The sequence below is a fragment of the Meleagris gallopavo genome, chromosome 1, assembly GCF_905368555.1.
Source record: "Meleagris gallopavo chromosome 1, MGAL_WU_HG_1.1, whole genome shotgun sequence".
NCBI lineage: Eukaryota > Metazoa > Chordata > Aves > Galliformes > Phasianidae > Meleagris > Meleagris gallopavo.
This window is the reverse complement of record NC_139404.1, coordinates 103,642,472-103,656,635: the sequence shown is the minus strand read 5'-3', so window position 1 is coordinate 103,656,635 and position 14,164 is coordinate 103,642,472. Positions and strand designations below refer to the sequence as shown.

Here is a 14,164-nt window from a genome sequence, read left to right as displayed (position 1 = left end):
ATTGATATCCCGTCTCTGGAGACTTTCAAGGCTAGGCTGGATCAGGTCCTGGGCAACCTGTTCATTGCAGGGGAGTTGGAATAGATGGGCCTCAGAGGTTCCTTCAACTCTAAGGATTCTATGATTCTACAATTCATTCTGTTAAGAGTGAAGCTGATTACCCTGTCTCATCGCTCTTAACCTTTCCCTTTCATTAAGTATTCAGACATTTTTCTAGTATTTCCACCAAAGTGTCTCAGGTTCCAATTAAATTCCTCTGACTCTGTAAGACTCTGGTATTAATTAATGCAATCAATTAATTCCAAGAACTTTATCTTTTGCAGGCTTGTATTCACCAGAAATGTGTATGAGTTACAAATCACCCAAGCCTGGCCAGTCAAAGTTTTTTCTATATCACAGATTCAGTACAACACTGAACAAATTGCCAGTCTGATGAAAGAAAAACAAGAGAGCCTGTGGGTTATTTCAGTGTTTGACATTTATTTTCTATCACACCTCATTAAGTCAGTTATGTCTTTCCATGTACTTTTTTTTTTAACCAACAAACCCCAATAGAAACATCATTGCCTGAAACAAAGTGACATTCAGCACTGCTCAGAGTTCCTTGCACCCAACATGATGTTCTGTGAAGCTCTTGCTTTCCTAACCTCACACTTCTAACTCTGGCGATGCTGCTTGTGTTTGGTTTTGTGCAGACTAATGGCTGATCGAGTGCTTGTGATCGGCAGTGGAGGGAGAGAGCACGCATTGGCCTGGAAGCTGGCCCAGTCCCCACATGTAAAACAAGTGTTTGTTGCTCCTGGAAACGCAGGGACAGCCAACAATGGAAAAATTTCAAATTCAGGTAAAAAGTTTTAAAATCTGATAACAGAACAAGTAAATTATTCCATTAATTGAACCTAATCCATTAATTGATCTTATTGGTAATGTGAACAGTTTGTTATAATTTGAAGGTTTTGGACATGTAAGATCATACAGATGCAGCTAAGAGTAAGTATCTGAGCAAAGCCTTATGCAACCACCACTCAATTTTATCTCAATTTTGTTAGCTAATTGATTGGATTTTGGAGTAGGGTATGCAGCCAAAACTCCATCTGCCTGCTGTAAATTCCTGCAGGAGTATATCTTGGGATAGCAGTAGTGGTTCCCTCACAGGGAAGGGCTGATGGCTCATCTTGGTATTCAGTGCAGTTCAGCAGCTGTTTGGTGAACAGCTGAAAAGTGTTTGCAGCAAACAACAGCACCTCTGGGATAGTGGCAGAGCACATTGCTTTGGGTCTGAAGCACAGCTTAGTTTTCAGAGGCGCAGTGAGAGTTTGTGATCTTTACAACATTTCATGAGCATACTTTCATACCTGAAAAGATCCATCTTAGAAATGTTTGTTTTAGCAATCCTAGGAAGTTAGCTTTATTCTTAGGTGATTTTACTACTGTCTGCCTGTTTTCAGCTTCCAGCCTAAATGAGGTAAACTCTAACTGACTGTAACTGGACAGCTGTAACTGAAGCTGTTCATATCAGTTTTGAAAATCAAGCCTCAGGTTTTTCAAATCCAAAATTACATCCATAATTACATGCTGTGTTTAAAAAATACTTGTCTAAGGTGCTCGCCTGGAGGTGCATCAGTACGAAACCAAGGATAATTACTCAGAAATTCCTGTTCTTTGTATAACAGATCCTGAATAAGTTCTTTAAGCAACCAACTTATCTTTCCACTTGAAAACACATGATAACATACAGAATTAAAATCAACATAGTGTACATGTGAACGCAAATTATATGCCTCCAGTTTTTACATCTATGTGAGTAAAATACTTTATTTTTACCATCTCATATCAAATTCTTAGCAAGAGATAATTATCAAATTTAATTCCACTGGAATGTTTAATTACAGAAAGCTTAAATAACCCTGTCCATAATTTCTTTGAGCATGCACAGCATCATAGTTAGTTTTTTGTGCTGTTTGATCTCACAGGAGAGAGACCAAGAGCAGGACAGGAAAGTCATGTTCTTATGTTTCCTTCTTGTCCCAGAAGATCTTTACATATGTATACATATAAATCTTTATACTCATGCCAATTTGAGTTAGTGCCAGCCTGCATGGCCCTTGAATGTTAATTTCAGTTTGCTTAGTTTTTAAAAACTGCAGCACTTTTCTCTCACTTTGTTATTGCATAAAATACACTGCACTTCCAACAATCCAAAATATTTGAACTTGTGCATAATAACGCTTGAGCCAGGTCCATGAAATCTACCACATGTACTAAAATCTTTTTTTCCAAGCAGTCTCCTTGTATGTGCTTTAGGGAAGACATCCTCAGCCAGCTGGGAGGCAGGAAGAATCTAGAATTTGTGAAGAGGTTGACTGTTTGTTTTGTTTTTTTTTTTAATGGAAATGGAATGATTTGTCTTATCTACTCAGGCACTTTAATGGCAGCACTGGAGCCTAGATTTTTAGTGAGAGGAGAAAATAGAAAACACATTTACAGAAGTGTGTGAGCCCTATTATATTGTATAAGCCTGAGCAGCAGTGTCTGTGAAACTGCTACCATTGTTTTGGTATAATCAAGATTTGGCTCTGGAAGTTCATCCTGCGCTATGGTTCATGAGATTTCTTTTAGTCACTGTTACAGCTGTAGTTCTCAGATGATTTCTGAAACACATAAAGGTGAACTTAAAACTATAAATAAATTTTAATTCAGATGTTGCCTTTATTGAAGTCACAAAAAAGTTTTCATGGTTAATTTGAGTCGGTAATCTTTCCTGACAGTACAGACAGATTTGGGTCGAATGGCTAAACATAGATTTATATTCAGTTTATACTTAACTAGCAGGGCAAATTTGGTGCCAAAATTGTAGAGAATGGCATGCTGGATTTAGAGGTATACATATGTGTTTCTGTGAATGCCTTTTAGCATCCTGACAACACTGCATTTTAGCTCTCATGCTAGCTAATACTTAATCTTGGTCCAAGCTCCTTCTGTTTGGTTTGAGATGTATGTCTGCCTGTCATTTTAAGGAAAAAAAAAAAAAAAAAAAAAAAAAAAAAACACTGCTACAGAGATGTCTCCCTTCAGTTTACATCATGTGGAAATTTGTGTTTGGAGTAGAAGTTAAAATTACTTAATCTTAATAGTGTGACTTATTCCTTTCTGTTTATTACTTTCTATTTATTTCCACATAATGCGAATGTTGTATCATGTTCACCCTCACATTGCTACTAGATGAGGCCTGAGGCTAGGCAATTTGGGATGACAGGCCCCGTCATCTTGCAGGCTCTTTCCCTGTTCCCTTTCATGTAGCTTGATCTCAAGAGAACAGAGATTGACCCTCTTCAGTTGTTCACCAGAGCTCCCATTTTCTTTGTATGGGATTTGCTGTTCTTGAACTGCTTTCACAAGAGCCATGTGGGACTGAAAGACAATATTGACCTTTATGTTAACCAGTACTGTAAAGCCAAGTGTGTTATGCTTTTGGTTTTGCTCTCTTGTGAGCCAGAAGTCAATTGGGATAAATTGCATGGAGGTCTCAGAGGCCTTTCGTTCCTTACTTACAAATCTTCATGGAACAAAGTAATTGAACTGTTAAATGGTTATCAAGGAGATAGTTTATGTTAGCATTTAATCTTTTATTCCCCACCACTCCATTTAAATGGGGCAAATCTACAATCAAAAGAGAAGTTTCAGATAGTTGCTTTTATGTCGTCTTAGAATAACAGCTTCTCTTGTGAAAGGGGAGAATTTATTCATATGGGATGGCAGAAGCAAATTGTGCACCAACATAATAGTGCAGATGTGTCTAACAGAAGATGCTTTATCAATGCTTCTCATTTCTCTCCTTCCAATTCTCTGGAAACTTGACTGGAAGAGGACATCAGTTCTTCACATACTTGCCAATGTGGTCTCTCGTATGACTTCACAGACAAAACTGCAAGTATTCCATCACCAGGGAGGATCTGCATTTCATTCTGTTTGCAGATCTGTACTCTGATGTGTGAGTTTCCTCCCTGTGCAGGCAGCCAATCCGTGCTGGGCCACGCTCGCAGCATTTTGACTCTGTGAGTTCATGTACCAGTCCTCTGCAGACCTTGGCTTTATTTGCTTTTTGATAAAGTAGTGGAACTTGCATTACGTGTTGCCTTTGCACAGATTTTTTATCAAGAGGCTTGACGTTATGGTCTTTCTAGCAAACTTTTTATTTTGTTTACACGGTTTTTGGCATTGCAACAATTATCATGTTAAGTGCTTGTTTATAGAAATGTAACTGTCCTATAGATCTTTGCCCATAATTACAGTACCTTCCCTTACTAATGTAAGAAAAAGTGTTCAGATTTTGCTTTATTTCAGCAAAATCACCATTCATTGTAGCATTTTTTTAACTGGCACTACATGAAGGAAAAAAAAGCAATTGCAATTCCACCAACAGCCACTTGTTCCTGTCCCCTGCACTGTTCTGGCATGAACATGTGTAAAGCTTTGTGGTGAACTTAATCAGGGAGGAGACTGTCTGAATAATTTATTATTATTATTTTATTTTTTTGTTTTGCCTGTGAATTATTTTTCATTTGGCTCTTTTGTGATGCTTCTTGTGCTGGCAAACAGGATGTCTGTAAAGATGAGAACATGTTGGCAGTGTAAGGAAACTTGAAACTTTTTTTTTCCACCTTCAAGAGCAAGATGGGTTTACAGTACACGTCAAATTACGACCTTTGCTTAAGGTTTCAGTGGTTTGTTTTGTTTGGATTTTTTCCATATGTGTACATGTGTTGTTCTCAGTATTTATATATTAGTGCATGCCTCTATTCCAGATTCACAGGGACTTGCCATTCAAGAATATGAGACTTGTGAAAACACTACTTCATGATTATATGATAAATAACCACCAATTAACAGTAGTGAATACAGTCTTACCACACTTTTCTATCGTTGACAGCTGTCTCAGTCAGCAATCATGCTGCACTTGCTCAGTTCTGCAGAGATCAGGAGATCAGGCTGGTTGTGGTTGGTCCAGAGGTTCCTCTTGCTGCTGGTAAGAGAAAGAAAATTAAAAATAATAGATTTCTTTTTTTAGGAAGAAAAGTAAATTTTAGTCCCCCTCTTTTTCCCACCACTCAACAGTATCTGAGTGTCTTCATCAGGAAAAGAAACAAATTCTCTGTGGCAGTTTCCCTGAAATTCAGGATTCTGCTGTGATGAAAATAAAGTTCAAAGTGCATGAGAAATATAACAGTTAAAATATCCTTAACTGCTCAATTTCTTTCAAAGTGTTTGAGTTTAGTAAAGCAGATATTGAAGTGTTTCCATGTTAGAAACTCAAGAAGGGTATTGGTTTTCTAGTGGAATTTTCATTCTTTCAAGTAATAATAATTATTTAGGGATAGGTAAAAAAAAAAAATAAAATCTTAACAATGATAATTTCAGTTTTATCCTTTTGCATGATCTTGTTGTTATCTTCATGAAATACTAATGTCATTTAGTTGGTTAAAAGCTGTAATAAACTGAGGAGAGATTGTAATATCTTACAAAATGCAACAAGTCTTCTTAATCCCAAATACTGTAGGGTTACTTGATCTTGGTTAGAGTGAAAAATACATGTAAGGCCCATCTTGTAAAACAGATACAGGGTAAATATAAATATGGCTTTATAACTCCTAAATACTTGCTCTAACAAATTAATGTGTCTGTAGACTTGAACTACATGACTTGCAAATCATCTGGTGAAAAAAAAATTCTGTGTTGTTTTTAGGAATTGTTGATGACTTGACAGCAGCTGGAGTAAGATGCTTTGGTCCCACAGCAAAGGCAGCTCAGCTGGAGTCCAGTAAGAGCTTTACCAAATCCTTCTTGGATCGTCATGGGATCCCAACTGCAAAGTGGAAATCTTTTACTGATCCAAAAGCAGCATGTAGCTTCATTAACAGGTAAAATTCTTTATAGTGGAATTTTTTTCCAATGTGCCAGCTATTCAAAACAGATTCTTACCAATGTATTAATACTTCTAGCTGTGATAGAGTATCTACAGATGTTTTAAAGAATAATCTCTCTATCGCATTTCAGTAATAATTTAATGATTCCTTATTTATTGCTCTTTTAATAAAAATTAAATGTTCAGCCTTCAGTCTACGAGCAGATATGGGAGAAGTTTTTATTTTTTTCAGACTGCCAATTATGGAAATCCATCTGAAAGTCTGAAATCCAGTCTGAAAAACATAGTATGTTCTATATTTTCTGTACTTGCCTCCATGAGTATAAGTTCTGCTTGTGGGCTTACTCAGCAAATAGTGATCTACTTATCAGAGAATGATCCAGCTGACCCAACATTGCTGCAATATTAAACTGTTTGAAGAACCATAGTGAAGTTCAGTGGTAAACAAACCAGGAAGCAGAAATCCTCAGGACGGCATAAGAAGAAAATCCTGGATTTTATTTGTTGCTTGGCAACACAAAATTATTACTATAATACTGATGAGTATTTTGTTTTTGCAACCATCAGCGTTTTTCAGAATGCTTAAAATATATATTTGGAATGTAGATGTTTACTGTTGAATCTCTCTTCTCTGTCTTTAAAGTGCAAACTTCCCTGCTTTAGTTGTAAAAGCTAGTGGCCTGGCAGCTGGCAAAGGAGTAATTGTGGCATCAAACAAAGAAGAAGCTTGTAAAGCTGTTAATGAAATCATGCAGGTGAGTTGAAATGTCCAAGCATCAATTGGAAGAATTCTCAAAAAAAAAAAAAAAAAAAGCTGTTAACCATGTTAAAATCTTAGAGATGTTTTTTGTTTTTTTTTCTTTCATTTCTATATAATAGGCATTTAACTAGCAGAAGTCACATATTTTATCCATTATTTGGGCAGCTACAAAGCTGTCATATGTATTGCTTGAGGCAGAGTACTCTTTCTAGGTATAGTAAGTGTAAGCTAAAATAAAATGGCTTTTACTGAAGATCTGCACTTACTTCAGTATGGATTGCTTTTAATTTTTCTGTGTTCTTGGGGACTCTGCTACAATTGCTCTAATATTAACACTGCAATTAAGCTGTATCTTGACATGCAACATCAGCTTTAAAACTCCTGATACACAGCACTTACATGTATAATAAAATTCCTGTGGAATTATTTCAATTTAAGTACACGTTTGGTTAGGATGTTTAAGAAATAAATTAGCATCAAAATCTGAAGGGAACCAGAATGAAGCAGTTCCATTTGAACAGTCAGGAACATAGAGCTGAAAAATAAGATGTATACAGGTTAGGTCCTCAGCCGGTGTCTGCAGCATAGTATCTTATAGTTCAGTGGTACAGTGCTGATTTATATGAGACATTATCTGAAACACTTGTATTTCGAGGGCCAGAATATACAGTCTGCAGTCACAGCTTGTTGTGGCTGTGGCCATTGGACGAATATTAACCTGTGGTCCCCTTGTTCTGTGTTGAACAAAAAATCCTTATTGTGTTAGTCTTATACACAATTATGTTGTCACTGCACTGTTGTGGTTCTTAATTGGGTAAATGTACAGTGTTGAAATCTTGCCTTGGAATGTAAAAATACAGCTCCCCATCCAGTGTATTCTGTACAACTACACTTTCTTATAAAGTAAAAAGTCAGATTAGGTTACAGACTTGGCAGTCACTGCCATAACTCTCAGTATTGTGGGTGAAAACTTCAGCAGGTAGAGCAAGAGGAATTACTGAGAAAGTTGTACCTATCGTCTGCAGCTTGCAAATGTTCAAGCTAACGACTACACTTATTAAAAGATAAACAGAAGAGGGGAAAGATTTTACCATTGCTGCTGACGTATCCAGGATGGTGATTGGATTAATGGTCTCACCTGTGCTGTATCTTTCTTGCTGTGTTAGTTCTCTTGTTGCATTTTGACTGTTATAAAATGACTGAAATACAGGACTGAAGAGATTGACTTTTTAATGCAGGATAAAACTTTTGGCACAGCTGGGGAAACTGTTGTTGTTGAAGAACTTCTTGAGGGAGAAGAAGTTTCTGTAAGTATGCATCTCACTGTAGCACTTAGATTGTACATGTTTTGAGTTATTTAGAAAACACCAGGCAAGTACGTACAGCAGGGATTTAAAGGATTTTATTACTTAGGTTAAAAACAGTTACCTGCTTATAAATACCATTTTATTAAATAAAGGCGGATGTGTTAAGAACCAAACTTCCTGCAGTCTGCTAAAATAATTCAAATTATGAATAGTAAATAGCTCAAGCAATAATCCGCTGTTACCACAAGGGGAAAAAAAAATCAAAACATAAAAATGTTGAGTGTAATGCAGTGTGCACTTCTGTGTTATGATTTCTCTGGCAACAAAGACAGTGTAGGATGTTTCTTCCCTTCCTTCTTCTTCCGCCTTTACTGCTGTTTGCCTTTGATTCAGTTGTAGTATTTGTTCATAGGGCTACAGCCCGAAGACCTATGCAGCAACTTGCATATTTTCTGTGGTCTGGTTTTAGCCCAGTCCCATATGAATTGATATAAGTAACTGTGGTGAAGTGAGAGTAATAGTAGAAGGAGTGGTTGGGAAAATGAAAACCTTTTTAATCATCTTTGTTAATTAAAGGAACATATTGAACTATATCTTGAGGGGTCAGTAAACTCCTCTGGTCCACAGGAACAAGCAACACGAGACAGGTGCAGGCAGGACACTCTTTAATCAGTTTCATTGCCAGAAATATTGCAGTGTAGAAGTGCACTTGGGGTTGAAGGGCGTGTAACCAAAGGCTGTTAAATGTTTTGACATCACTGATTTACTTTGCAGGTGGAGAGAGAACATTTCATTTAAACATGATTCTGTTTCTTCATTAAAAAAATAAATTTTATTAGTGGAGTATAAAGGAGAAAAGGAGAATTAGAGCTCAGTTTTGAGGTTGCTTCGGAACTTGACACTGGCTTCACACAAAGTAGAACAGCCAAATACCATCTCAGGTTCCCGAGTCCTGGAGCTGCAATTGACTTATACTTGATGTTGTGAACTTTGATCTTGGAGGTGGTGGCATTTGTAAAGTAAGCGATCATCTCTAACTGTTGCCAGTCACTGCATAATCTGGTTTCCTGCTCGATATGAAAAAATTAGATTTGCAGGCATCTGTCATCCTTATTCTTTCTTGGTTGGTTTGACCTTGTGAGGGACTAAAGGGTTATCCAGATCTCCATTCTCTGTTGAAAAATGTATTGTCGTTAGGGTGCATGCAGATTTACTGTAACAGAACACATTAATGTCAGCATGCAAATTAAATTATTTTTCCTAAGATGACTGATCGCAATAAAGAAAAAAATACTACTCACTTTGCCTGTCAAAATAGTTAACCTTCCATAAATTACTAGTTTTTCATATTTTCACACTTAGGATTTTCCAGGGGATTCCTGAGTTGACTTTTAATTAGCATTGTACAATGTTTTTATGAGTAGTGCTATCAGAAGCCCAAACAGTGAGCATCATTATCCAGTTACGTAAGATGCTAGCAGATGTGTTATTATGAAGATATTGAGCTTCAAATCAGCTGGTATATAAGAAATTTATAAATAATGCAAAAGCAAATGGAGTTTTGTCAACAAGGAAAAAGAAGTTTTCAAAGGAATATAATGCCTTCTTTCCAGGGCAGAGGGGAGGAGGAATGAGGAAATAACTTCCACTGTGGGGCGTTTTAGAGATTTTTTTTATTTTATTTTTTTTTAACTTTTTGAGTATTTCTCTTCAGTACAACTATTGGCGTTATCTTATAGTTTTCTACATGCTATATTAAAAGTGGTTGTTGCAGGAAGGTCTTATAAAGCAAGGCAATGATTCCTGAGCGAAAGAAGAAAGCGTTCAGATTACTGTAGTTTGTTTTATTAGGGAGACAGAATTTGTACTCCTAATTCTGCATTTTTGCAACATCAAAAATAAAAGATTTTCTCTTTTTTGCACTTTATGAAATGTTAGTCATATGCTTGTAATTTAATTATTCTTCCTGTTTTCCAGTGCTTATGTTTCACTGATGGTGTAACAATTGCTCCCATGCCCCCAGCGCAAGACCACAAGAGGTTAAAGGATGGAGATGAAGGCCCTAACACTGGAGGGATGGGAGCTTATTCTCCAGCACCGCAGGTAAAAATTTAATAAGATAATGTCCTGCTGCAACCATACTACAGCTCTAGTCCTCAAAGCAATCTGGATTTTCAGTTTCACTATGGCAAACAGAGCAATGGGGGCAATGGCATCTTGTGGATTGAATGTGTTGTCTGAAACAAACTAAGTTAGTTAAAGCCTGTAACTTGATAATTCATTTTTCTATGGAGGATGTTATTTCTACCAAATCATTTTAAATTATTATTATTAAATTATTATTAAGATGGAAGTTTTATTTCTGAAACCTCATATTTTGATTCGTTTTTATTACAGTTGGATTTGATAATCTTGAAGGTCCTTTCCAACCTAAATGATTCTATGATACTAAGTGTTATGAAATACTCATCATTAGAACTAAGTGCTTAAACCACACTTTTTGTGTGGTTTGTCAAGATAAGCTAATGATGAATTCTTGCTGTAGCTCATAGTAGTTACTGTAGTTTGTTTTCTGTTCTGAAAATAGTCTGTTTGCAAAAGGATTTACTTTGCTTCCTGTTGGCCTATATTATGGCCATTTAGTTTTCTTTTTGGATTTCAAAAATTGACAGTTTTGTTCCTTTAAAAAGCTATTAATTTTGTTCACTGTGCTTTCCATATATGATTTGTCCTTGGGGAGGCCTTATTTGAATGCCACTATGACTTTGCAGATGTTTTGTTCCCGCGAGGCCAGTGGGATTACTTGCAAATTTAGATCTAGGCATGGCAATATAACTGACAAAGATCCAACCTGTTGTATTAATGCTATAGTTTGTAGTCTGCTGAGAAAGGAAAAAATATTAGCTTTCTCTTGTTTGTGATGTGTTGAAGTGAGCAACAGATCATCCAAATGTTCTCCTTGGCTCTTCAAAACACTCGTCATAACAGTGGGGAAAAAATCATATGCTCTGTTTTTACAGTTATCTAATCCTGTTTTATTAGATTTCTAAAGATTTACTGCTGAAAATAAGAGAAACTGTTCTTCAGAAGACTGTTGATGGCATGAGGAAAGAAGGTGTCCCCTATCTTGGTATGTATGAAAGTTTTGGGTTTTTTAATTATAACTTGGAAGAAAACTTTGTTCCCTTTGTAGGCCTAACTCACACTGCAAGTTAGGGAGATGACTTTGGGAGATGACTTTGATTTATTTGGAAATGCGGTTTAGCATCAGTGACTTGATTTGAAGTTCATTGAAATCAACCAATACCTTTTCCTTAACAGGGGATAGCTGTTAAATGAAGTAGAGCAGAAGAAACAGCAGTTAAAGTGTTAATGACCTATACAGTTGGTCATATCATTTTTATGCTTGTTTTGTTTTGTTGTTTTTTAATTCTAGGTGTGCTTTATGCTGGGTTAATGCTTACTAAAGATGGGCCTAAAGTTCTAGAGTTTAATTGCAGATTTGGTGACCCAGAATGTCAGGTGAGTGATTTTGTAGACAGTTTATCATCATGGGAGGAGAAATGTCTGGTATATTGTATGCCATTATTCTTTACTAACTTTCAGGTTAATAATTAGCTTATTGCTCTGGGATTTAAAATATTTGATTGTTGATTCAAGATAGAAAGTCTGTTATTAACTTTTTCCATTCCAAATTTTAGCAAGTTATACTCAAATATGGATGTTACGAGAGTGAGCTGAGTTACAAGAGTGAACTCAGTATTTCCATATCTTTTCCAGAATTTAATACTTTTTTTTTTTTTTTCCCCTCATCTTTACTGAAAAATGAACACGTCCTTTTCCACTCCCTCTTGACAGGTGGAACAAAACTCTTTTTTTCCATTCTTCAGAGCACAGTAGGCTTCTTTGGCCTCTACCTTTCCCTTTCCATATGCAGCAGTTATTTTATCCATAAAAATAATGTCTAAGGAGAAGTCTTTTTAGAGGTTCATAGATTATGCATAAGATGTATATATGTGTGAAAATACAGTATGTGAAAGCTCATTTTTACAGTTGATGTAATATTTTTAAAAGCTCCATGAAGGAAAAAAAAAAAAAAAAAAGCTAATCTGTATTTTTGTAGGTGATTCTTCCACTGTTGAAAAGTGATTTATACGAAGTTATGCAAGCAGTTATCAATAAAAAGTTGTCTAGTTCCATGCCAGTCTGGTTTGAAGACAGTGCAGCTGTGACTGTGGTCATGGCTAGTGAAGGGTATCCAGGAACGTATCCTAAGGGTTTGGAAATAACAGGTAAATACAGCAAGATACCCTCTCTCCAGTCTCTCTTTTACCCAGATTCATAGAAATTTAAGATCTTGTGATTATGGGTCAACTGAATTTTCTTACTTTAAAGACTACTAGTAGTGCACCCATAGTGTTTTAAAATCTCTATACCATATTGTAAAGTTTTGTAGCATTTCTTTAACGTGTGTTACAGTAAAGTGCTTCTGGGTGCTGCTTATATAATATTTATGCTGATACGTTTTGTGGTCTCTGTGTCACTGAAGTATAAAATCTATCACAGCTAAATACCTTTCTGTGTCTCTGAGCATACAAGCAGTAGACTCATCTCTCCACGGAATGTAGTTTTAAAAGATATATTTGTAGTCCCTAGAATGATTACACTGAATTTGTTTCTTGAAAGTGTAATTGTTGAGTACTTAATTGAAAAATGTTCTAATGGTCTCTTTTTGTTTATTTATTTATTTTTCCTCCTGGGTTTATTTTATTAAACAACAATCACAGGACTTTCTAAGGCTAAAGAACTAGGACTGGAGGTGTTCCACGCAGGCACAGCCTTGAAGGATGGCAAAGTGGTAACTAATGGAGGAAGAGTCCTTACAGTAACTGCTATTAAGGAAGATCTCATGACAGCACTGCAAGAAGCCAACAAGGGAGTAGCAGCCATAAACTTCAAGGGTGCCATTTATAGGAAGGACATTGGTTATCGGGCTATAGCTTTCCTGAGTCAATCCAGGTAGATATCTGAAATACTTGAAATGGAAACAACTGGTGTAACAGGGACTTAAAGACATCACTATTTTACAGTAATAAGTGGATGTTGATTATACGTAACTCTACAAGTTTCAACTGGCATCCTAGTGGGCAGTCTGAGCAAGACCAGCCAGTGAAGGAACAGGCTTTTTGATAGCTCTTTGATTCATGTTCTTATTTTCCCAAGTCTGAGTTAAGCTACAGTGACAAGCACAAGTAACTTTAATCTGTGTTCTGTCTGCTTTTGGAAAACAAAACTTCTGTTCCTTACACTCTCAACCATCGCTTTTGCTCTAAAATAGTTGTCCAAACATATGATGTTACTATCATGAAAAATATACGTGAACAAATTTAGAGCTATTTTGTCAGGAGAGTATTTTTTTTAAAGCAGTGTGTCCTGCTGTGTCTCTGATGTTATTGAGATTTTTTTTTGCAAGATTTTTACTCATTTTCAGCTAATATAAGGCACATCTGCCTGCTTGTTCTCTAAATAGCTTAAAGCATAATTTTTGATAATTGACTATTTTGTAGCCTATGAAGCATGCTAGTAAGTTTTTAATCTTTGCTAATAGTGTATACTGATTAGTTTATTGTAAAATTATAATCAATAAACATACTACATGAACAAGGGTGTTCCTATCTGGTCTTCCTTTTCAAGCACTGTGCATCTCTTGACAAATTTGTGTGAAAATAAGTAATTTGTGTTTGTATTGTCCTTTTGTGAGAGGAGAATAACAAAGAGTTCTCTGAAGCACTGAGCTCAGGAGCCAGAGCCACAAAGTTTCTTGACTGGAGTGCATCTATGCCAACGATCCCTATCTTGAAACTGCTTATAATGTGTGCTTGTTTCACTGCCCTTGAGTCTGCAACATCGTTTCCTCTCCTACAATTGGAAGAACAGGCCATGATGGTTGGCTTTGTGAGGTTGGGGACGCACCCCCCCATACCCCGCCTTGGTAGCTTGGCAGGATTAAGTCCTATGCATTTCCCTCTGTGAAAATATACAGAAGATTTATTTAATAAGTATCTAAAAAAACCTGCTCTCCTTTTAAAGCATCGTGCTTTTCAAAATAAGGTGAAAATATGTGGAGTATTGATTATGTTCAGGCTGAAAGGGGCTGACTTTTGTCTCTTGTTA

The 14,164-nt window shown here is 36.4% G+C and overlaps 1 protein-coding gene across 2 annotated transcripts in view; it reads left to right on the top strand.

Moving 5' to 3' along the window:
- GART (phosphoribosylglycinamide formyltransferase, phosphoribosylglycinamide synthetase, phosphoribosylaminoimidazole synthetase) overlaps nucleotides 1–14,164 on the top strand; it is a 37,819-nt gene that overhangs the window by 7,552 nt on the left and 16,103 nt on the right. For both annotated transcript variants that reach the window (XM_085242263.1, XM_019611990.2), the window contains 10 exons: nucleotides 696–844; nucleotides 4,931–5,026; nucleotides 5,744–5,918; nucleotides 6,567–6,678; nucleotides 7,922–7,990; nucleotides 9,968–10,093; nucleotides 11,033–11,120; nucleotides 11,427–11,512; nucleotides 12,114–12,282; nucleotides 12,778–13,009. In XM_085242263.1, coding sequence (XP_085098389.1) covers nucleotides 700–844; nucleotides 4,931–5,026; nucleotides 5,744–5,918; nucleotides 6,567–6,678; nucleotides 7,922–7,990; nucleotides 9,968–10,093; nucleotides 11,033–11,120; nucleotides 11,427–11,512; nucleotides 12,114–12,282; nucleotides 12,778–13,009 — 1,298 coding nt within the window. In that variant the 5' untranslated portion in view covers nucleotides 696–699. The remainder of the gene's footprint in view (nucleotides 1–695; nucleotides 845–4,930; nucleotides 5,027–5,743; nucleotides 5,919–6,566; nucleotides 6,679–7,921; nucleotides 7,991–9,967; nucleotides 10,094–11,032; nucleotides 11,121–11,426; nucleotides 11,513–12,113; nucleotides 12,283–12,777; nucleotides 13,010–14,164) is intronic.